This window comes from Aptenodytes patagonicus, chromosome 1 (genome assembly GCF_965638725.1).
Source record: "Aptenodytes patagonicus chromosome 1, bAptPat1.pri.cur, whole genome shotgun sequence".
NCBI classification, from domain to species: Eukaryota; Metazoa; Chordata; class Aves; order Sphenisciformes; family Spheniscidae; genus Aptenodytes; species Aptenodytes patagonicus.
Window position 1 is genome coordinate 109,167,256 of NC_134949.1, and position 16,612 is coordinate 109,183,867.

Consider the following 16,612-nt stretch of genomic DNA (forward strand, 5'->3'; position numbering starts at 1 on the left):
TCCCAGACCACTCTAAGTTCTGACAGAATCACGTAACTGCGTGCAGCAGCATCTCCTGCCTGGATCTATAATACTCAGGTTTACTCTGCCATTTTTAATTAATTTATTTACCTTGTTGTTTCATTTTTTGCACACTAACCACCATTTTCTCTTTGTACCAGAGTCCAAATTAGTATGATTGATTCATTACAACACACTTTTCTTCTTACAGGTTTAGCTAAATTATGAGCTACCAATAGCATGTCTTTAGTTCATAGCCTTATTTTATGACCACAAACCTTCTGAATATTGAAAAGCTTCCATAAATTTCTCTGATATTTTATTGTGGCAGTGAACAACAACAGTTCTGGTGCTATAATTTTAAAAAATGTTATAAAAATCTAACAGTCCGATAATAAAAGATTATTGCTACCTGGTAATAAATGACTGCCAGATGATAAGATTTTTAAAGTATTTCCTGATAGACTAATGCATTTATCTTCTACCTGGTTTTGTCTGTTTTTTCAAAAAGAATGTTTGTGAAATCTATTTATGTCACAGCCTTCTACATTTTTGATTGTGCTTTTTCTCTCTTATTCCCTTGGAACCTTTCCATCATTTCCAGATGCAAAGATAAAATAAGCAGATACCTCTGAAAATGATGATGTATCTACTTTCCAGATTAATTAGCACTGGAGTAAGCATAGGACAGTTTAAGGTATCTTTTTTTTTTTTCAGAAACCATGAGAAGATCATAATTTTCATATGGATAGCAATTACAAAACTCCTTGAAAATTCTGTATTTCTACAAAATTTTATTTCTATTTCTAAAAAAACCCTAAGTAATTAAGCTTAGAAAAAAAGACTTTTAAAGTAAATTTCCAAGGACAAACCACTCTGGTATGTACAAAAATAAACATCAAATTGGATATCCCAAATGAGATCTGAAAGGAGAGAGAGGAGTACTCTAATCAGCTCTGTGAAAGTGCTCACCATTTTTAATAGCTTTTACACTTACCAGCTGCGTGCATCCTACAGCTGAGAATCAGCATTCCCCAAAATTGGGCTTCTTTTGTAAATGACAAGTAGCATGGCTTCTGCCTGTGCCCTGTTGCTCTGAATAAGCACTCAAAAAGCAAGTCTGCATTGGTAAACTTCATCAAATTTCCCTGGGAGATACAGTAAGTTTGATGCTCTGCTTCAGAATATAGCGAACGACTCATTGCTTAAACAGATGAGAGGAAAACTCAGTATTATGTATCTGACAAGTTATTTTATTATTAGTATTTGTGGGCAAGACAATCTAGATCCAATTATTGTGTCATGGCAATGGTATTTCATTTCAATAAATGCATTCAGCAATACTGTAAACTTTATAATATTTTTAAATACTTAGCTTTGATAGAAGTGAATACTTGGTACCATATCCGCATGGATATTCCTATATCTTTTTTTTACACTCCTTTAAAAACCACTTTACAGTCAAGCAGGACCAGAAACAGCACATAGTCCCTTTGTTATCTGAGATTCTTCGATGACTATTATGTCATTCTTAATCTCATCTCTTCTAATTTAGTTTAAAAATATGTTTGTTGAAGAAAAAAGTAATAACAGTTTGTACCAGAAGAGTGTAAAAACACTCTCCTGGATGCAAAACAACAAGCCAAATGCCAACGTGGGGGAAAAGAAAGCTCGATCAGTGAAATATTCCCTCCTGACACTCGTAATTCATGAGTGCCTGAATTCAAGCACCAACCTGGCAGGAAACCCTTTAAGTTACTAATTCTGTGAACATTGATTATCTGGTACTTTCTTAAAAATATTCATAGTACCTGTTTCAACATCTCACCTGTCAGTCATACAATACTCCTTTACCACAATTGCTAGAAAGAAAAAAGTAATTAAAATGTGATAGTACATAATGTGTGGCTTGGGGTTTGGGGAAGGTGAAAGAGAAGATGGAGATGATACGCTACCAAAGCTCCATAGTTCCTCTCTGCTCCATTTAAAATGCGTTAAAACCTTACCCTTCCTTTGTCATGTAACGTGTTCATTGATCATTCTTGCCTACTTTGTGCTTGGTCTTAAAACTGGCAGAGATAAATGTGAGCATAGCGTTGGATATATCGGTAGACCCTGCTGAATTAAGTGGTAGACAGAGTGGCACTGTCACCACAGTTCTAAATGTGTGCCACTTCATGAAGATAGTTAGCACCAGTAGCACTGCCTGTGTAAATACAGCTATTCCCCTTTACATGCTTCTGCAGAATGGGTCACTGGTTTCTTAGTTATCCATTAAGTCCCATACACACATGAATGATATGGTAGAAATAACATTTTCTTTGGCAACTCAGTTTTGTTTTCTTTAGTGAACGCAAGTGATGAAACTTAGTTTTACAACTTTTTTCTTGTTTAATTATTTCTGTCATGCCACTTCTTCAGACTAAACAATCTCCATTTTGCCAGTCTCTGCAGATATGTAAACCTCTCTGTTCCATTTAACATCTCCATTGCCTGACACTGTGCTCTCTCCAACTTATTTATATTTTATCTCATTTTTGCCATGTCACCTAAGAGGAGAAAAGATAAAAAGCAAAAGAAAAAAAAGCCTTCTGCCTAAATCACATACGTTGTCAAGAAATGCCTAACTCTGAGTCAGCGCATGACCTTTCAATGTAACTTTATCTTCTGCATCCTCAGTTTCTTCTGCTTAAGGCCTTCAGTTTTCTGTTATGTCTGACTTAAATCATCTTGAATATGGCTTGAGAATTGCAGCACATCCAAAACTGCTGAAGGAGTAAGAGCTCTGGATGCTCAGCATACCCAAATACCCCTTCAAGTCTTTCTCTGACATTCATATCAGATATTGGGCACTATAAAAGTTTAATCTATATAAAAATATCTAAGCAGTAGTATGGGGACATGAAAATTTGACTTGTTTCTTATAAATATATACCACACCCTCATGAAGGGCAAGCCTCTATTCCTTGGGAGGTCCTACTAACAATCTCTATATATGTTTTCCTCCCAGCTGTCTGACCTGCTTGCTAGTCTTTAGTTTTGGAAATAAACGGCCCCCCAAACTGTTCTATAGGGAAGGCCTGGAACGGCTTTGTCCTTCTGTCATTAGGTTGACTGGCTGAAGGTGACCAGAGTTGTAACCTGGGGTGTGAGCTGTACAGATTCTGTAATTTTCAGTCTCTTTCCAACACGATCCCATTTGAAATAACACCAAGTCTAGGCTAGTAAAAAATGAAAAAGATATCTGAAGCGTATTTTCGAAGGCAGCATGGAGCTTAATGGATCTTAGTCATGTACCTGAAAAATTCTTGCTCCAATTGGGACCTGATGTGGAACTTCTCAGACGCTGGACTGTCATTCAGCCTCTCAATCTTTATTGTCCTGTTCGTGCTACCCAATATAAAGTAGTTATAACAAGCATATTTAAAAACTTGCTTTCTAGTTTTTCTGTAAATTCGACCTTCCACTACATTTTTCTAACATAGATCATCTAATATATTCACATTATATCCATGTAAGCATTCGTCTTATCAAATACAATGCAGAGAAATTATTTTTTTAATCACTTCTACAGTAACTGATTGTTACTTAGATTAGGAGCTTCAAAAATCAGCCAGCCAGTCAGTCAGTCTTGGGGATGCTGCTGCTGGGCTGTCTGGAATAGATCATTATTTCTGTAGCCTACCTCCTTACGTAGAGAAAGGTTCACCATTACAGGAAATGAGCTGCACTGCTTTTTTTTACACCGTTAGACTAGTTTTCTGGTCTTTTCAGGTAGATGAACTAACTTGTTCTTTTTCTTATGTCCACCTAAGAATATCCTCCAGTGTCTTGACTGACTCACTGTGGGGATTTCTACTGATGACAGTGGCACGTGGCCAGTCACAACCAAATTAACTATGTGACCTCAAAAGCCTACAGTGAGCTCTGTAAGGGTCTGTCCCCTTCCTCCCCTCCAGAGAGAAAACAGATTTTAGCCCATCAGTGCTCATTCATTCAGAAACATCACCACACTGACCGAAGTTAGCATCTCCACATGGCAAAGCACTGTGCGGTTCAAACATGTATTTGGAACAGGTTCGGAGATGACCTCACTGTGCTCCATTTACCAGCGCAGCCATGCCCTCTGTCTTTTCAGTCCTTTTACCACAGGTTGTCTCTTTCCTATGCCTAAAGGCTTACTCTGGAATGGAATTATATTTATTTTAGGTTTATTTCCTAAACATCCTACTTTTAATATTATTAAAAGTTCCCTCCCAAACTTCCTTTGAAACCTTCTTGAGCTCTCTCTTAAGCACACGACAAGCAAATGGAATAAGCTGCCCATACAGTATTTTAAAGTTTCTATGCAGAATAGACAAGCCACTCTGTGGATTTTCCTACAAAAGATTGTAGGAATAAATAAATTATATTAGATTATATTTCACTTGTAAACCATATTTAAACATAAGCCTCCAGATGGGAAAGGTCAGGATTGTACATTAACCCTTTGAACTAGATATCCCCTTTGAAAGATGAAAGTTTGGCAGTAAATGGACCCACAGTTTTTTTAATTATTTTGCATTTAAATCATGGATTTCTTATTTTCATCCATCATTAACCTAATTGATCTCATTTAAACATGCAAATTGTGGCACTGAACTTTCATGTTCACAGATATCATTCTTTACTGTTTACATAACTATCCTTTATGTTTCATTTGTTTCAAGCATTCACTAATATGAAAAGCTTAAACAAGATAATTTTACTTATTAACACGGTGTTTACATAATTATTGAGCTAAATAATTAAATAGAATAACTTCTTATTTACTTTTCATTCAATATGAAGAGGTGTACATGTACTGAAGGCTGTATCTTTTAATTTGCATTCTTATTATTACTATTTTTAACTGCATCTTACGCTGGTAAATATGGAAATATCCCTCCTTTAAGGGAGACAGAATGGAAAGAATGGTCACTGAAGTATTGAAATAACATTGAGATATATTGTCCATATTAATATTCACACTGTGATTCAGGGATAAAATAAATCCCATTTGGGGAAAGCACCAGAAGAGTATCTCAACACGGGTGAGTCTTGGGTGGAAACTTGAATGTGTACAAAGGGTAAACTTGTCTCACAATATTAACAGGGAGTCAACCGGAAGATTTTGAAATTCTCTCATTCTCAAGGTCACAGCAGTCCAGCAGAATATCTTCATTGAAAGAGAAAAGCAAGAACACCACTCAGACAGTTGACCTCTAAAGGATGGGAGCATCAGTCGCAGGAGACGGTACCTCTCTGTCAGACTCAGGTAGCCATTTAAGAAAACGTCTAGCTTTTCCTCGTGAGCTTCCAAAGGATTTAAATGGCTGGCAGTTTTTCACTGAAGTGATGGAAATCCCTGCTTGCTTAAGCTTACGGAGATTGTCTGTGATCAGAGAGGGAGGTTTTGTGAGACACCAAGGTCCTGTCTGCACATTACAGAGAAAACATAGCCCTCTTGCTTTTTAGGCAGGAACAAAAAGTGGCTTTAATCAGTAAGACCATCTAAGTTGTGAGATGAAGGTCAGATAGAGAAACCCACTTGAAAAGCTGAGATCTAAGAACCCGAGGTTCAGGCCTCCTATTCTGTAGAGATGGAGTACATCCTGAAAACAATATTGCTATAGCCAAGCCCAGGGGATCAAGATGCTGGGTGGTATCTTACACTAACCAGCTACTATCCTCCATTAACTCAGGATGGGAAGTATACTTCATTGCTAAGGATAAAGGACACGTAAAAAAGATCCCTGGGACAGGCCAGTGCTGGAGCAAAACGCAGCACTCTTTGGTGTCTGAAGCAAAGAGACTGTTCTTACAGTACCCAGAGTCCTGACAAATCACTCAAAAAAAATGTCCTGGGTTTCCCTCTTGTGGCCTATTATTCACACCTGGCTTTGTCAGGTATTCTTAGCAGAAGGATTGATAACAGATGACAGTCTGATAATGACTTAGTGACTTCCAAAAGGTTGGGTCTAGGTAGCTGTACGATGATGACAGCAGACTGTTTCCCCCAAAAAAAGAACACATAGCCTATATGTGTCTCATTCCCAGAGCTGAGTCTAAGAACGCTAAAGAGTAAAGCATTAAAGCCAACAAAAGCATTAGGAGTATATCTGTTTGGAACAAAACAATTCTGTTTCCTCAAAGGAAGATTTTCTTTGCCATTTGTTGTGAACAGTATGCAATAGGATGGGCCATGCCAGAGAATGTGCCACTGCATCTGTGCCATCATGTTACAGTACAGAAGGACCATATGTAGGCAACAGGGAAAACTGTCCCTCCCCCCTCATACTTTATCATAGCTAAGAGGTGTCCAATCCTGTGTGCTTTTACGTGGGCACACATCTGCCCCTTCTGAGCTACAAAAGACAGCAAGTCCGTGGTTGAGATAGTCACCCTGAACAGCCACCTAAGATATTTAAAACTTAACTAATTAATTAGAATTAAACATTAAGATTTAAGGAAGATTTTTTTTTCTCTAAATACTGTTCTGATGTGCAACTGTAAGTGTTTTAGGCATTCTCCATAGACAAAGGGTCTAACAGTCAACTATGCACGACCCTTTTCTTGCCTTTTTTTTAATAATGCCTTATTTTACACAGTACTGTATGAATGTATATTATAATATATATTATATTTCATATCTTATATTTTCACATATTCACACACACACGTATATATCTCGTATATTTTCACTTATTTTTGTTCAGAATGTATAATTGTAGAAACTGTGTTCCAACAAAAACTTGAAACCAACCAAGTAAAAACATTGGGCTAAACTCTCTTAGTGAGCATCAGGTAATGTAGCTCTTTGATAAAATTACTCTGCTCTACACCAGCAGAAATTCTAACCCCATCCTATTGTCAGAGAAACCTCCACTTGTTAATACATCAGAAATCACAGTAGCGTGCTGTTGTTAGACACACACACACACAATTTTCTACATGGCTGCACAAGTGCATTGCTGATTTGCTTATCTGTAGTCTGCTGCATTCAAGGCATTTTGTTTACTTAATTCAAAATCAATAAGTTTATTTCCCGGACAATAGCCAACATTCTCTTGGAATAGCTGCCTAATTTTAAAGTCAAGTTCGGACCTTCATTGCAAAAGAATCTAATAACAACCCACAAATGAAGAAACAGCCTATTACACAAACATTGTTGGAATAGCCTGCAGAAGCAAGTTAGCTGATGGCTATAGACTTGTCAGACTGACAATTCACTGCACATCTGTGTCTGCCAATACAGAATTTACTCAAAATTGCCTCTCTAGACACTTTTTACATAACACATATTTAGCTTATTAGTGCTGTCATTTGGGAGTGTGGTCAGCTTTTGAGCAAAATCTCACTGAGTCTGTTAGCACGGATCAAATCACAGCTGCCATTTTAGAATCATGATGATTAGGTTTGAAGTTCAAATGATTTGATTTCACTTTAAAGCTTCAAAAGCAGCCTCTGGGGCAGACTTACACACTTAATTTTTACTGAGGTCTGCCGGGTAATTTAGTGTAGTCAGAGAATCTTCACTAAGGTAAGGTTATTACCACTGGGTAGTTTTATGGCACTCTGTTTAGTAGGAAGCAACGTGCTGGCTGGCTTCTGCTCAGATAAGACCTAGACGAAAGTGAAGATGCTTCTGGGAAACAACACGTGTCTGAGACATTGAGGAGGGACGAGCAGAATTCACTCACTTCCCAGATGTGGACCAGAAGTTGTACTTGCCCTCAAAATATCTTTTCAGGAGTGTGCATGAGAACTTACAGTATACAACCTTGTAAATATCGTACTGAGAAGCTTTCGAAATTGAAGTACCGCACCTGTGGTTCTTTAATACAGGAACAAAGAATGCATTCTTAGTTTAGTTTGAACGCAGAAGTAAACAATGAAATGAAATATCCCTTTGAGATTTGTATTTATCACTTGCAAGAAGCACTTCCTAATAATCAGTGGCAGCTAGGCTGACAAGCAAACTTCAGAGCAAAGCCACGGGGGATACAAGTCTATTTTAGGTTTACTGTTGACAGTAAGGGTCAGAGGAAAAATAAACTCAGCAAGCAGTGTCATGCTACCACAAACCTCTGCTGGCCAAGCAGAAGCTAAATTACGGCCAAACCTTTCAGCACGATAGAAAGCCTTGGGCAATTGGACTGCCCTGCAGTGCACAGAGCATGACATACAGATGAACAGGATTAAGCACAAGTGAGACGTAACATAAATTAGTGATAAATAAAGCTCAAAAGTTTGGAGGAGCTAATTTTCCCACAGTCTGGAGTGGGGTACATTATGCTAACCCCAACAGCATACCTATTATTTTAATACTTGAAGTCTGCAAAATTAATCTGGAAAGCCCTGTGAAAACAAGGACTGATCACGGTCTCCTTCAAGATATCCTTCTTTTGGTCAAGCTATAAATAATACAGGTAATCTTTACTTCTGGACCTAACCATTAAAAAAAAAGAAAAGAGCAGCAGAAGGACTCAGACATTATTTCTATTACATACACATATATATATTAAAAGAGTATAAAAACTTTTTTATCTTAAAAGTTTAGTCCTCAGCTTCATTTCATGTACTGTAATACTACTGGGGAAAGCTGATTTGATTGCTCTATCACACTAATAAAAGCTAAGATTTGTGTAAGAGGAAGAAGAGGGAATAAAGTATATTCCATATTGATATCGCTGCTGATGGCATTACTGGCTTTCATTTTGTTAGGTTTACTTCCTATTAAAGCTGACGATAAAAGCAGCTGTGTGGACTTATAAGCACCTCTATCTACATCTCTCCATGGACTCATTAAAAATATCTGTTTCATATAGTCTCATCGTCTAGGACAGATTTAATTTTATTCTATCTTTCACTAGGCATAAATAAAAACCTGTCATTCCAACCATTGCGTTGTCTTCCTTTTTCTTTACCTGTCATCCACCGGATGCAAACACAATCCTGTAATACCTACTGTTCTGTTGTTTTCCTTTTCTTTGCTTTTTTTGTTTTGATGAAGCCACAAATGTTTTGTGCATTGTCAGGTTCTAGTTGCTTGAAACGAAGCAGACTTTTTTACTTTCAAGCGTAATTATACAGGACGGAAATGGCTAGAAAATTTATTATTGCCCTTTTTTCCTAACCTGTGGTGATACACTGATAATTTGTAAGGAGCGTCCATGCACCACAGATAAAATTCTTCAGATTTTAGGAAGGTGTTTTAAAACCAAGTGCGGTTCTAGTGGGTGATGCCCAATCATTGTGCATCCGTTCTCTGCCAAACTGGTGCTCATCTGTGCTGTTCTGTTTGACCATTTTAAGGTACTTGCTTATCATTCTCCCATAGCTCTCTGCTCATCTGAAATACCCCTGGGACATTCAGAACAAGTGCCCTATGGAGCAATGCCATGCTACTTGGTTGTGATTTCGGAGCCGACAGGACGTCAGATTAACAAATTCTCCTGACTTTTCTCATGGGGCCCCATAATTCATCTGTTTTGTCAGCACTATTTTTCAGCTGCTGTCAGGTGGCACTGAGGATATATTGGGTCAGCTCACATTGGGTCCTGTGAGCATGCCTCTCATTAATACAAATAGGATGTCTCTTATATGTTTGAAGTCTTATGGATTGATGGAAAAAAGTCAGCAGCTTCCAGTAACTGCAGTAATACCCATGACGATGGTGAGCAATACCAGGAGAATAAAATCAAGGGGCCCAGTTCCAGTGTGATGTACTCCATTCAGAGTCTTTGGGATCATCTTTCTCCTCTTTTTCCTTCAAGGCTCTCTGCTGAACCACATCATTATTTCCCTGAATCTAATTCTCTTTTGATAAAGTTTCCTTTAGAAACTTGCCCAGTGTAAGACTTCTGAGTATGTTGACATGGAGATGAAGGTGGTAAGGAAAAGGCCAATAATAGCCTGTTCTTAGTCTCCTTGTCACCTGTAATGAAATACTGCTTTCTCCATGGTTTTAAATGGTATTTCCACCCTCTCTTCTAAACTTGAGCTTCTTTTGGCAGATTTCTCACTTATCTTTCCATGTATAATGACTCTATACTAGTGCTGGAGAGGATTAAATTGATTGGTGGAAAATTAATGGAGCAAGCAGGAATGATAGAGAATAATTACTTGTGCGTTGTGGCTTTTGATAAGTTGGCAGTCTGAGGGGGCAGTAACATAAAGCACATTAGTAACTGTAAATGCCCGGTGCAGTTTGTCCTTGCTAGAGAACTTCAGTGAACCCACAGAAGAGAGAAAAGGGTCTTGTTCAAAACACGAAGCAACAGGCATAGAGGAAGATGCACCCCTCTGCTATTTAGCAAGGTAGTGTCTTGCTACCTAGGGTGCAAATCGGGAAGAAACAACAAATATTCAAGAAGCTTTACATATGAGAGGCCACAGAAAGGCTTCTTTGCCTTATGATCTTATGATGCTCACGCAAACCAGAACCCTGCCTTTACCCTGAATCGGGTTACACTGCAGCCACTGTGACTCAGTTTAAACCTCATATAGCTGTCCTGTTTCTGTACGTACCGTTCCATTCAATTTGGTTCATCTCCTGTAGTGCCAACATCTTGAGCAGAGCACTGAAGGAAGAGCAAGCAATTTGGAAGTGAAGGCATGGGCCAGCTCGGTGGCTGATGGTTGTGGGATTTAGAATTGAAGGAAATAAAGCTGTTAAGGATTCATGTCTCTAGTACAGACACCATTTGAACATGTTAGGGGAGGCAGGTGTTTAGTAGCCTTTTGGTGAAGAAAGGCTTTGATCTTCCTCAGTAAAATCGTGGGTCGAATGTTTCAGAAAACAGTTATTTTCAGTACGTATTACTTGCGGATGCTAATCCACATCCTCTTAATTTTCAGACTTTTTTGCAGATGGCATTTTTAGCAATGCTGTCAGCTTCTGTGCAGGGAGTGCTTTTGCCATTACTGCATTTTATGTGTGTTGCGAGTCTTAGATGCTTATAAAAATATCCCTGTTTAGAAACAAGTTATATATGCCAGCAGTTCTTGACAGGGCATCTGTGGAACTAGTTGCAGTTACTGGAAGCTTGTCTGCTTTATGGACAAGCTTGTCTGCTTTATAATAGGACCTAGGATAGGTCCTTTGATTATACCTACCCTAGAAACAAGAGTTATGAAAGGTCTCTCCCCTTCACTTGGTCCGACAATATTTTGCAGGCGCCTGTTTTTGCTAGCTGACAATCAAAAGTACAGGCGTTCTGCAGCAATCCAAATAGATGTACCCTGAAGAATGGTGGGTATAATGCAAGTGAATATGAAAATGTCATCTGATGGTGAAAAGGCGTTTTCCTGAGTGTCTCGCAGTTTGTAAGTGAAAAAAAACTGACTCAAAGGACAACATGACTTCAGAGTAGGGCACACAGATACATAGGGAGGTTCATTCGACTTTGAAACAATGCACTGCAGAAAAAGATCAAGTTTCCAGAAATCCTATTTGAAAAAATAAGTCAATATATAGAGATACAAAACAACTGAAGTATGGATTATCTAGAGTAACATCCTGTATAGACGAGGCCTAAAAATAAATTCTAAAGTGTTTTTCCTCCTGGACTTGTGTTATTAACAGCATTACACAGAGTTTCATTAGCAGGATTCAAAGTTATTGAGGCAGTCTGCTGTGAACATTGCTTCTTCATACCCTTGTTTCAAGTTTCTAGATACTTTCAAGGACAGTTGTGAACCACCATGATCTTGATTCTTAAGAACTCTTTCACATTGCTACAATGATAAACAAAAAAGACAAATGCATTTCCTCTCTACCATTTCTCAAAGCAAACCAGGAACTCAGTCCCACAGTGTTTTCACTGGTAAAGCTCTCATTAAACTTTTTAGAGTTATTCCTGTAAAAAAAAAAAACAAAAAAACCCAACCAACCAACCAAATACAAACCAGAGAAGCTGGCTAAAAGAAAGACGTTATCCTTCCGCACAATACCAGAGATTTTTATAATTTTCCCACAATAGAAACTCTGAAACAAAACAAAACAATAAAGCAAGCATATATAACGTGTATTACTTACAGTGTATTTCTAGAACCTGCATTGCTATCTGAGGTGTAGAGTTTAGGGACTCATGATCTACTCTGCAACTTACAACTGCACCATCATCATTGCGATCTGCTAGGAAATCCAGTGTGCTGCTGACTGTGAATGTTTTACGATTTGCATCTTCTTCTTTTAAATATTTAACATCTGAAAGAAAAAATAAACAATTTTCTCTCCAATATTTTTAGGAAAAGTAGTCGAGCATTAGACAGCTAAATTATCTATCACACTTGTTGAAAAAACGTGTCTTTCATATCTGTATTGATCTCTTTAAACCAAAAGTAATTAGACTGTATTATTCCTCAGTTTGCTCTGATTGTCAGAGCAGGAGATATATCTTGAAAAAGAAAATTTCAAAATTGGTTACATGATACTGCACTCAAACAGAAATTCCTTTCATCATTCTCTCTTACATGTTTAGGTCCAAATTTGATATAAACTTTCTCTGCAGTTCATTAGAAAAATGTGGTCTCCTCCCACCCTCACTTCCCTTAGGTAGTCACAGTGTCACTAAATATTAAATTTTCTAAGTCCATGCTTATAATCTTTCATAGTAATGCAACACATGGATATTAGTGAAGCCATGTGAACTAAGGGTTGCTGGTTAATCCTTTGCTTGCTTTATTAATTGCTTATTCTGCTGTTTGACTAGAATTATGCTAATTTATGAATTAAACTAAACCAAAGTATAGATATCAACGGTGATGAACAACTGTAAATACAGCATGTCATAGTATCTACTGGACTCTACAGACAAGTCCAAGAAGACTGGAAATAAAATTACTTCAAAGAGACCTTCCACTCACTGCTTTATATCGTGCTAAATTAGCCTACTGCTTTTGTGCAGATTCAGTTAAAAATCTCTTTAACAGTTTTCAGCCCACATTCTAGAATGCAGGGAGCGTACAGCTATGCTTAAGAAGTATTCAACTCAGCTCAAGGTTAAGGTTCAAATTCAGAAAGTTTTGTTTAGGACATACACGTTAGATCAGAACTGAAGATCCAAAAGACTGAGCGTTTATTTTAAAAAGTTTTAATGTATTAACTGCAACATGAGATCTTCTTACACATACTTTAGAATTGTTTTACTTGGTTCCCAACTACTTATAATACTTACTGATTTTAATTTATTTCAGCAAAATAGTAAGCTCATTATATTGATTTGTTACAAGGAAAGATTTAAAAGACATATATAAATATATAAACATATATATTAAATTACACTGAGATTGCACATGTCCTCTGTGTCCTAAAAAAAGAAGTGAGAAGTTTCAGTTTTATGAATTATACTAAATCCCATTAGAGAAGAAGATGACCTAAATAAAATTTCCATGAAATATCAATTTTAGAAAGCAAATCTTAAATGGCTTAAGCTACATCTTTTTAGATTAAAAATACTTCTGAAATCAGAAAGGTGGTCTTTTTCGTTGTCTCCAGATAGATGAAGACACCATCTAGTTATACGATTTCCATTTTTCCCTAAAAAATAATTATTTCTTGCATACAAGCATTTTTCTGCCTGCTGGTTGCTAAGCTTTAAGAGATTTCAATTTCTGCCACGGTGAATATTAATATTTAGGAATCAGTAGGTGAGGGAAATATTGGCCAGGGCTAAAGCAAAGTTATTATAATCAAACAACAAATGTCTTCACTAATATTTAAAGCAAACACATGAGATTTTGTTCCCAGAGTTGGGTTTCCAAATTTAATAATAAGCACCTATATAGATAGCCTTCTGCTTATAAGTAATGTACACATCCCTTTGCTTACTGACTTCAGGCGGAGGACAGACAGCTCCTGAAATCATCAACAACTTTAATTTCAGTGAGAGGTTGTGGATGCTTAATCCTTTAGAAAAACAAAAGGAGTTAATTTCCTAAATGGATGTTTAGAAGCCTTTCTGTAGACATCTATTGTTTGGAAGAGTTCAACTCTTAGAGTTAATTACTTCTGTAAAAAGGATGGTGATACTATTCTATAAACTGTTGACATCCTCATCAACAGAAATACTTAGCTTGTCCACTTCATCAGCTGTATCTTCTTAGATTTTTCTTCATAGCAAAATGAAGGTGTGATTGTGATATACGCTAACTGAATGTAAGCCCACCTGGATGTAAAGAGCAGTGGAGATCAGGTACTGGGTATGTTACCGTATGCTAGCATTCAGAACATTTACCCAGGTTTTTTACGGAATTTTTAAATATGTCTACCGTAGCCCATTCTTTCATTTATTCTCTTGCTACTCCTCTCTCTCCTAAATACCCCCTTGAAAAAAGGTTAAAAAAAAAAAAGATCCATTACAGACGCACGTTCTCTGGAAATCACTAGAATGAAACACTTTGGGCGATGACTAGACAGAAAGTAGCTTTATAGAGGAGGAACTGGGGGTCTTGAGAACAGGTTGAACATTAGTCAACAGTGTGCCTTTACAAGGTTGAAAGCTAAAAAAATGACTGCCCTGCATCAATAATAGCACAGCCAGCAAGTCAAGGGAAGTGACTTCTCCTCTATTCAGCCCTTGCGTGGCTGCATCTAGAGTACCAGGCCCAGTTTTGGGCTTTCCAGTACAAGAAAGATGTTGACAAACCTGAGCGGGTTCAACCGAAAGCCATAGAGATGATCAGTGCCTGGAGCATACAATGTACAAGGAGAGCTTAAAACAGTCGGGTTTGTTCAACCTGAGGAAGAGAAGACTAAAACCAGATCAAGCTGCTGTCTTCAAGTACCTAATGCATGGTCATAGAGAGGAAAAAGTCAGAGTCCTTTTGGAGGTGTATAGCAAAAGTTGAGGGGCAATGTACGTAAGTTACACCAAGGCAAATTCTGATCATGTATCATGAAATATCTACATATAATGAAAATTCTCAACAATAAGGGCTTTCAAATACTGAAACCCAGATAGACTATGGAATCTCTGTCCTTGGAGATTTTTCAAAATTGAACTGGAGACCTTTCACAACGTGATCTAACCTTTGAACAGAGGTTGGGCCATATGATCTCTAAGGGCCAACTCTGGGCCCACTTCTATGACTCTATCAGATACGTGCACATATAGATATGCTCATATTAACTAATACTAGTTTATATCTCATAAGTATAGATGTTTGATAGTGAAAATAATAAATAGAAATGATAGAATGTCTATCATTCATTGTTCATTGTCAACTATTTATAAAAGCACATACATATAACATCCATATAGAAACACGCATCTTTTAAAAAGACAGTTTTGCTGTTTTTACAAGGCAAATATAATTTTTGCTTAATTTAAAATCAAGTTCTGCCATGAAATGGCCTTGTTATCTAAAAGTATTTCATGTTCTTTTTAGAAGTTTATCAAGACAAAATGTTCACTGCCTGACTGCTTTGCTTATACTAAACATACATAAACTAATTTGAAAGGTCTTAATCTGTTGCAATAAAATGAACTGATTTTATCTTATTTATTTCTGAAGCCCAATTTTGCTGGGAAAAAAAAAGAAAATACATGAAAAAATATTCCTGAAACCTAAAATTATTTTTTACATAATACTGTTGAAATAGCATGTAACAAATTTTGTTGAAAAATAGATATTTTTTTTTACAAAAATGTATTTAGCTTCTCCCATATTTTTGCCTTTAATAATCTTCTAGAAATGTCACCAGAATGCTAAACTGCAGATGGCTTTGTTAATTTGGTGCATATATGAGACAGAACACTAAAGTAAAAGGTATGGTACTCACTGCTTCACATTCAGTCTCTCTCATCACTAACGCTTACTCTATCAAACAGTATTCCTTTACCAGATGATGATTCCTTTTTTGAGTAATAGCAATGGAGCTACAATTTTAGAATGGCTTTTTCCCCTTTGGTGCAACTCTGAACTCAATGCATCATTTATATTCTTTTGCACCATGTATAATACACTGTAACACAATTGGATTTACTGGCGCTGGGCAGACAAACTCCTAACCTTTAATGTCAGCTGCATTAGCATATAATTTCATATCTATTTTCTCAGATTTATCATTTCACCTTTTACAGTGCACAAAGCTAATGTAACTTCTGCTGATGCCACTGCAAACTGGCTAGGTTATTTTATTTCTAACCTTTGTGAAATGGCAATGTGCTCTTCAGAAGACCTAGAAAACTAAACTGAAATGAATGTGCTCAGTACTTCCCTCTCATTTCTGGTTTTGGGGGTTTTTTTCCCTTTATTGTTCTTTCTCACACATCTTCTTTGTTCCTTCCCCACCCCCTTTTTTAAAAAAAGCATCCCTTTAGGAACTGTTGAGAAAAACAAATTAGTTAAAGAGTCAGATCACCAGATTGCTTGCTTGGCTTCAATTACATGTCAGCTGAAAGAAAGGCAAAGTTATTATGCCAGATTTTAAAATATAATTTTTAAAATAACATATTTTCAGATGTGTTGCCTTGCTGTTAGGCCAACTGTACCAGTGGTTCTCTTAAAGTATTGACATTGCTTAGAGTGATATTCAATCTTTACATGTCTTGACTATATATATTGATCCTGTCATCTTTTCTGG

General features: G+C 37.1%; 1 protein-coding gene across 3 annotated transcripts in view; it reads right to left on the minus strand.

Annotated features, from left to right (window-relative positions):
• The window catches only part of CADM2 (cell adhesion molecule 2), a 691,310-nt gene that overhangs the window by 111,024 nt on the left and 563,674 nt on the right, over positions 1-16,612 (minus strand). For all 3 annotated transcript variants that reach the window (XM_076351761.1, XM_076351770.1, XM_076351754.1), the window contains one exon: positions 12,062-12,232. In XM_076351761.1, coding sequence (XP_076207876.1) covers positions 12,062-12,232 — 171 coding nt within the window. The remainder of the gene's footprint in view (positions 1-12,061; positions 12,233-16,612) is intronic.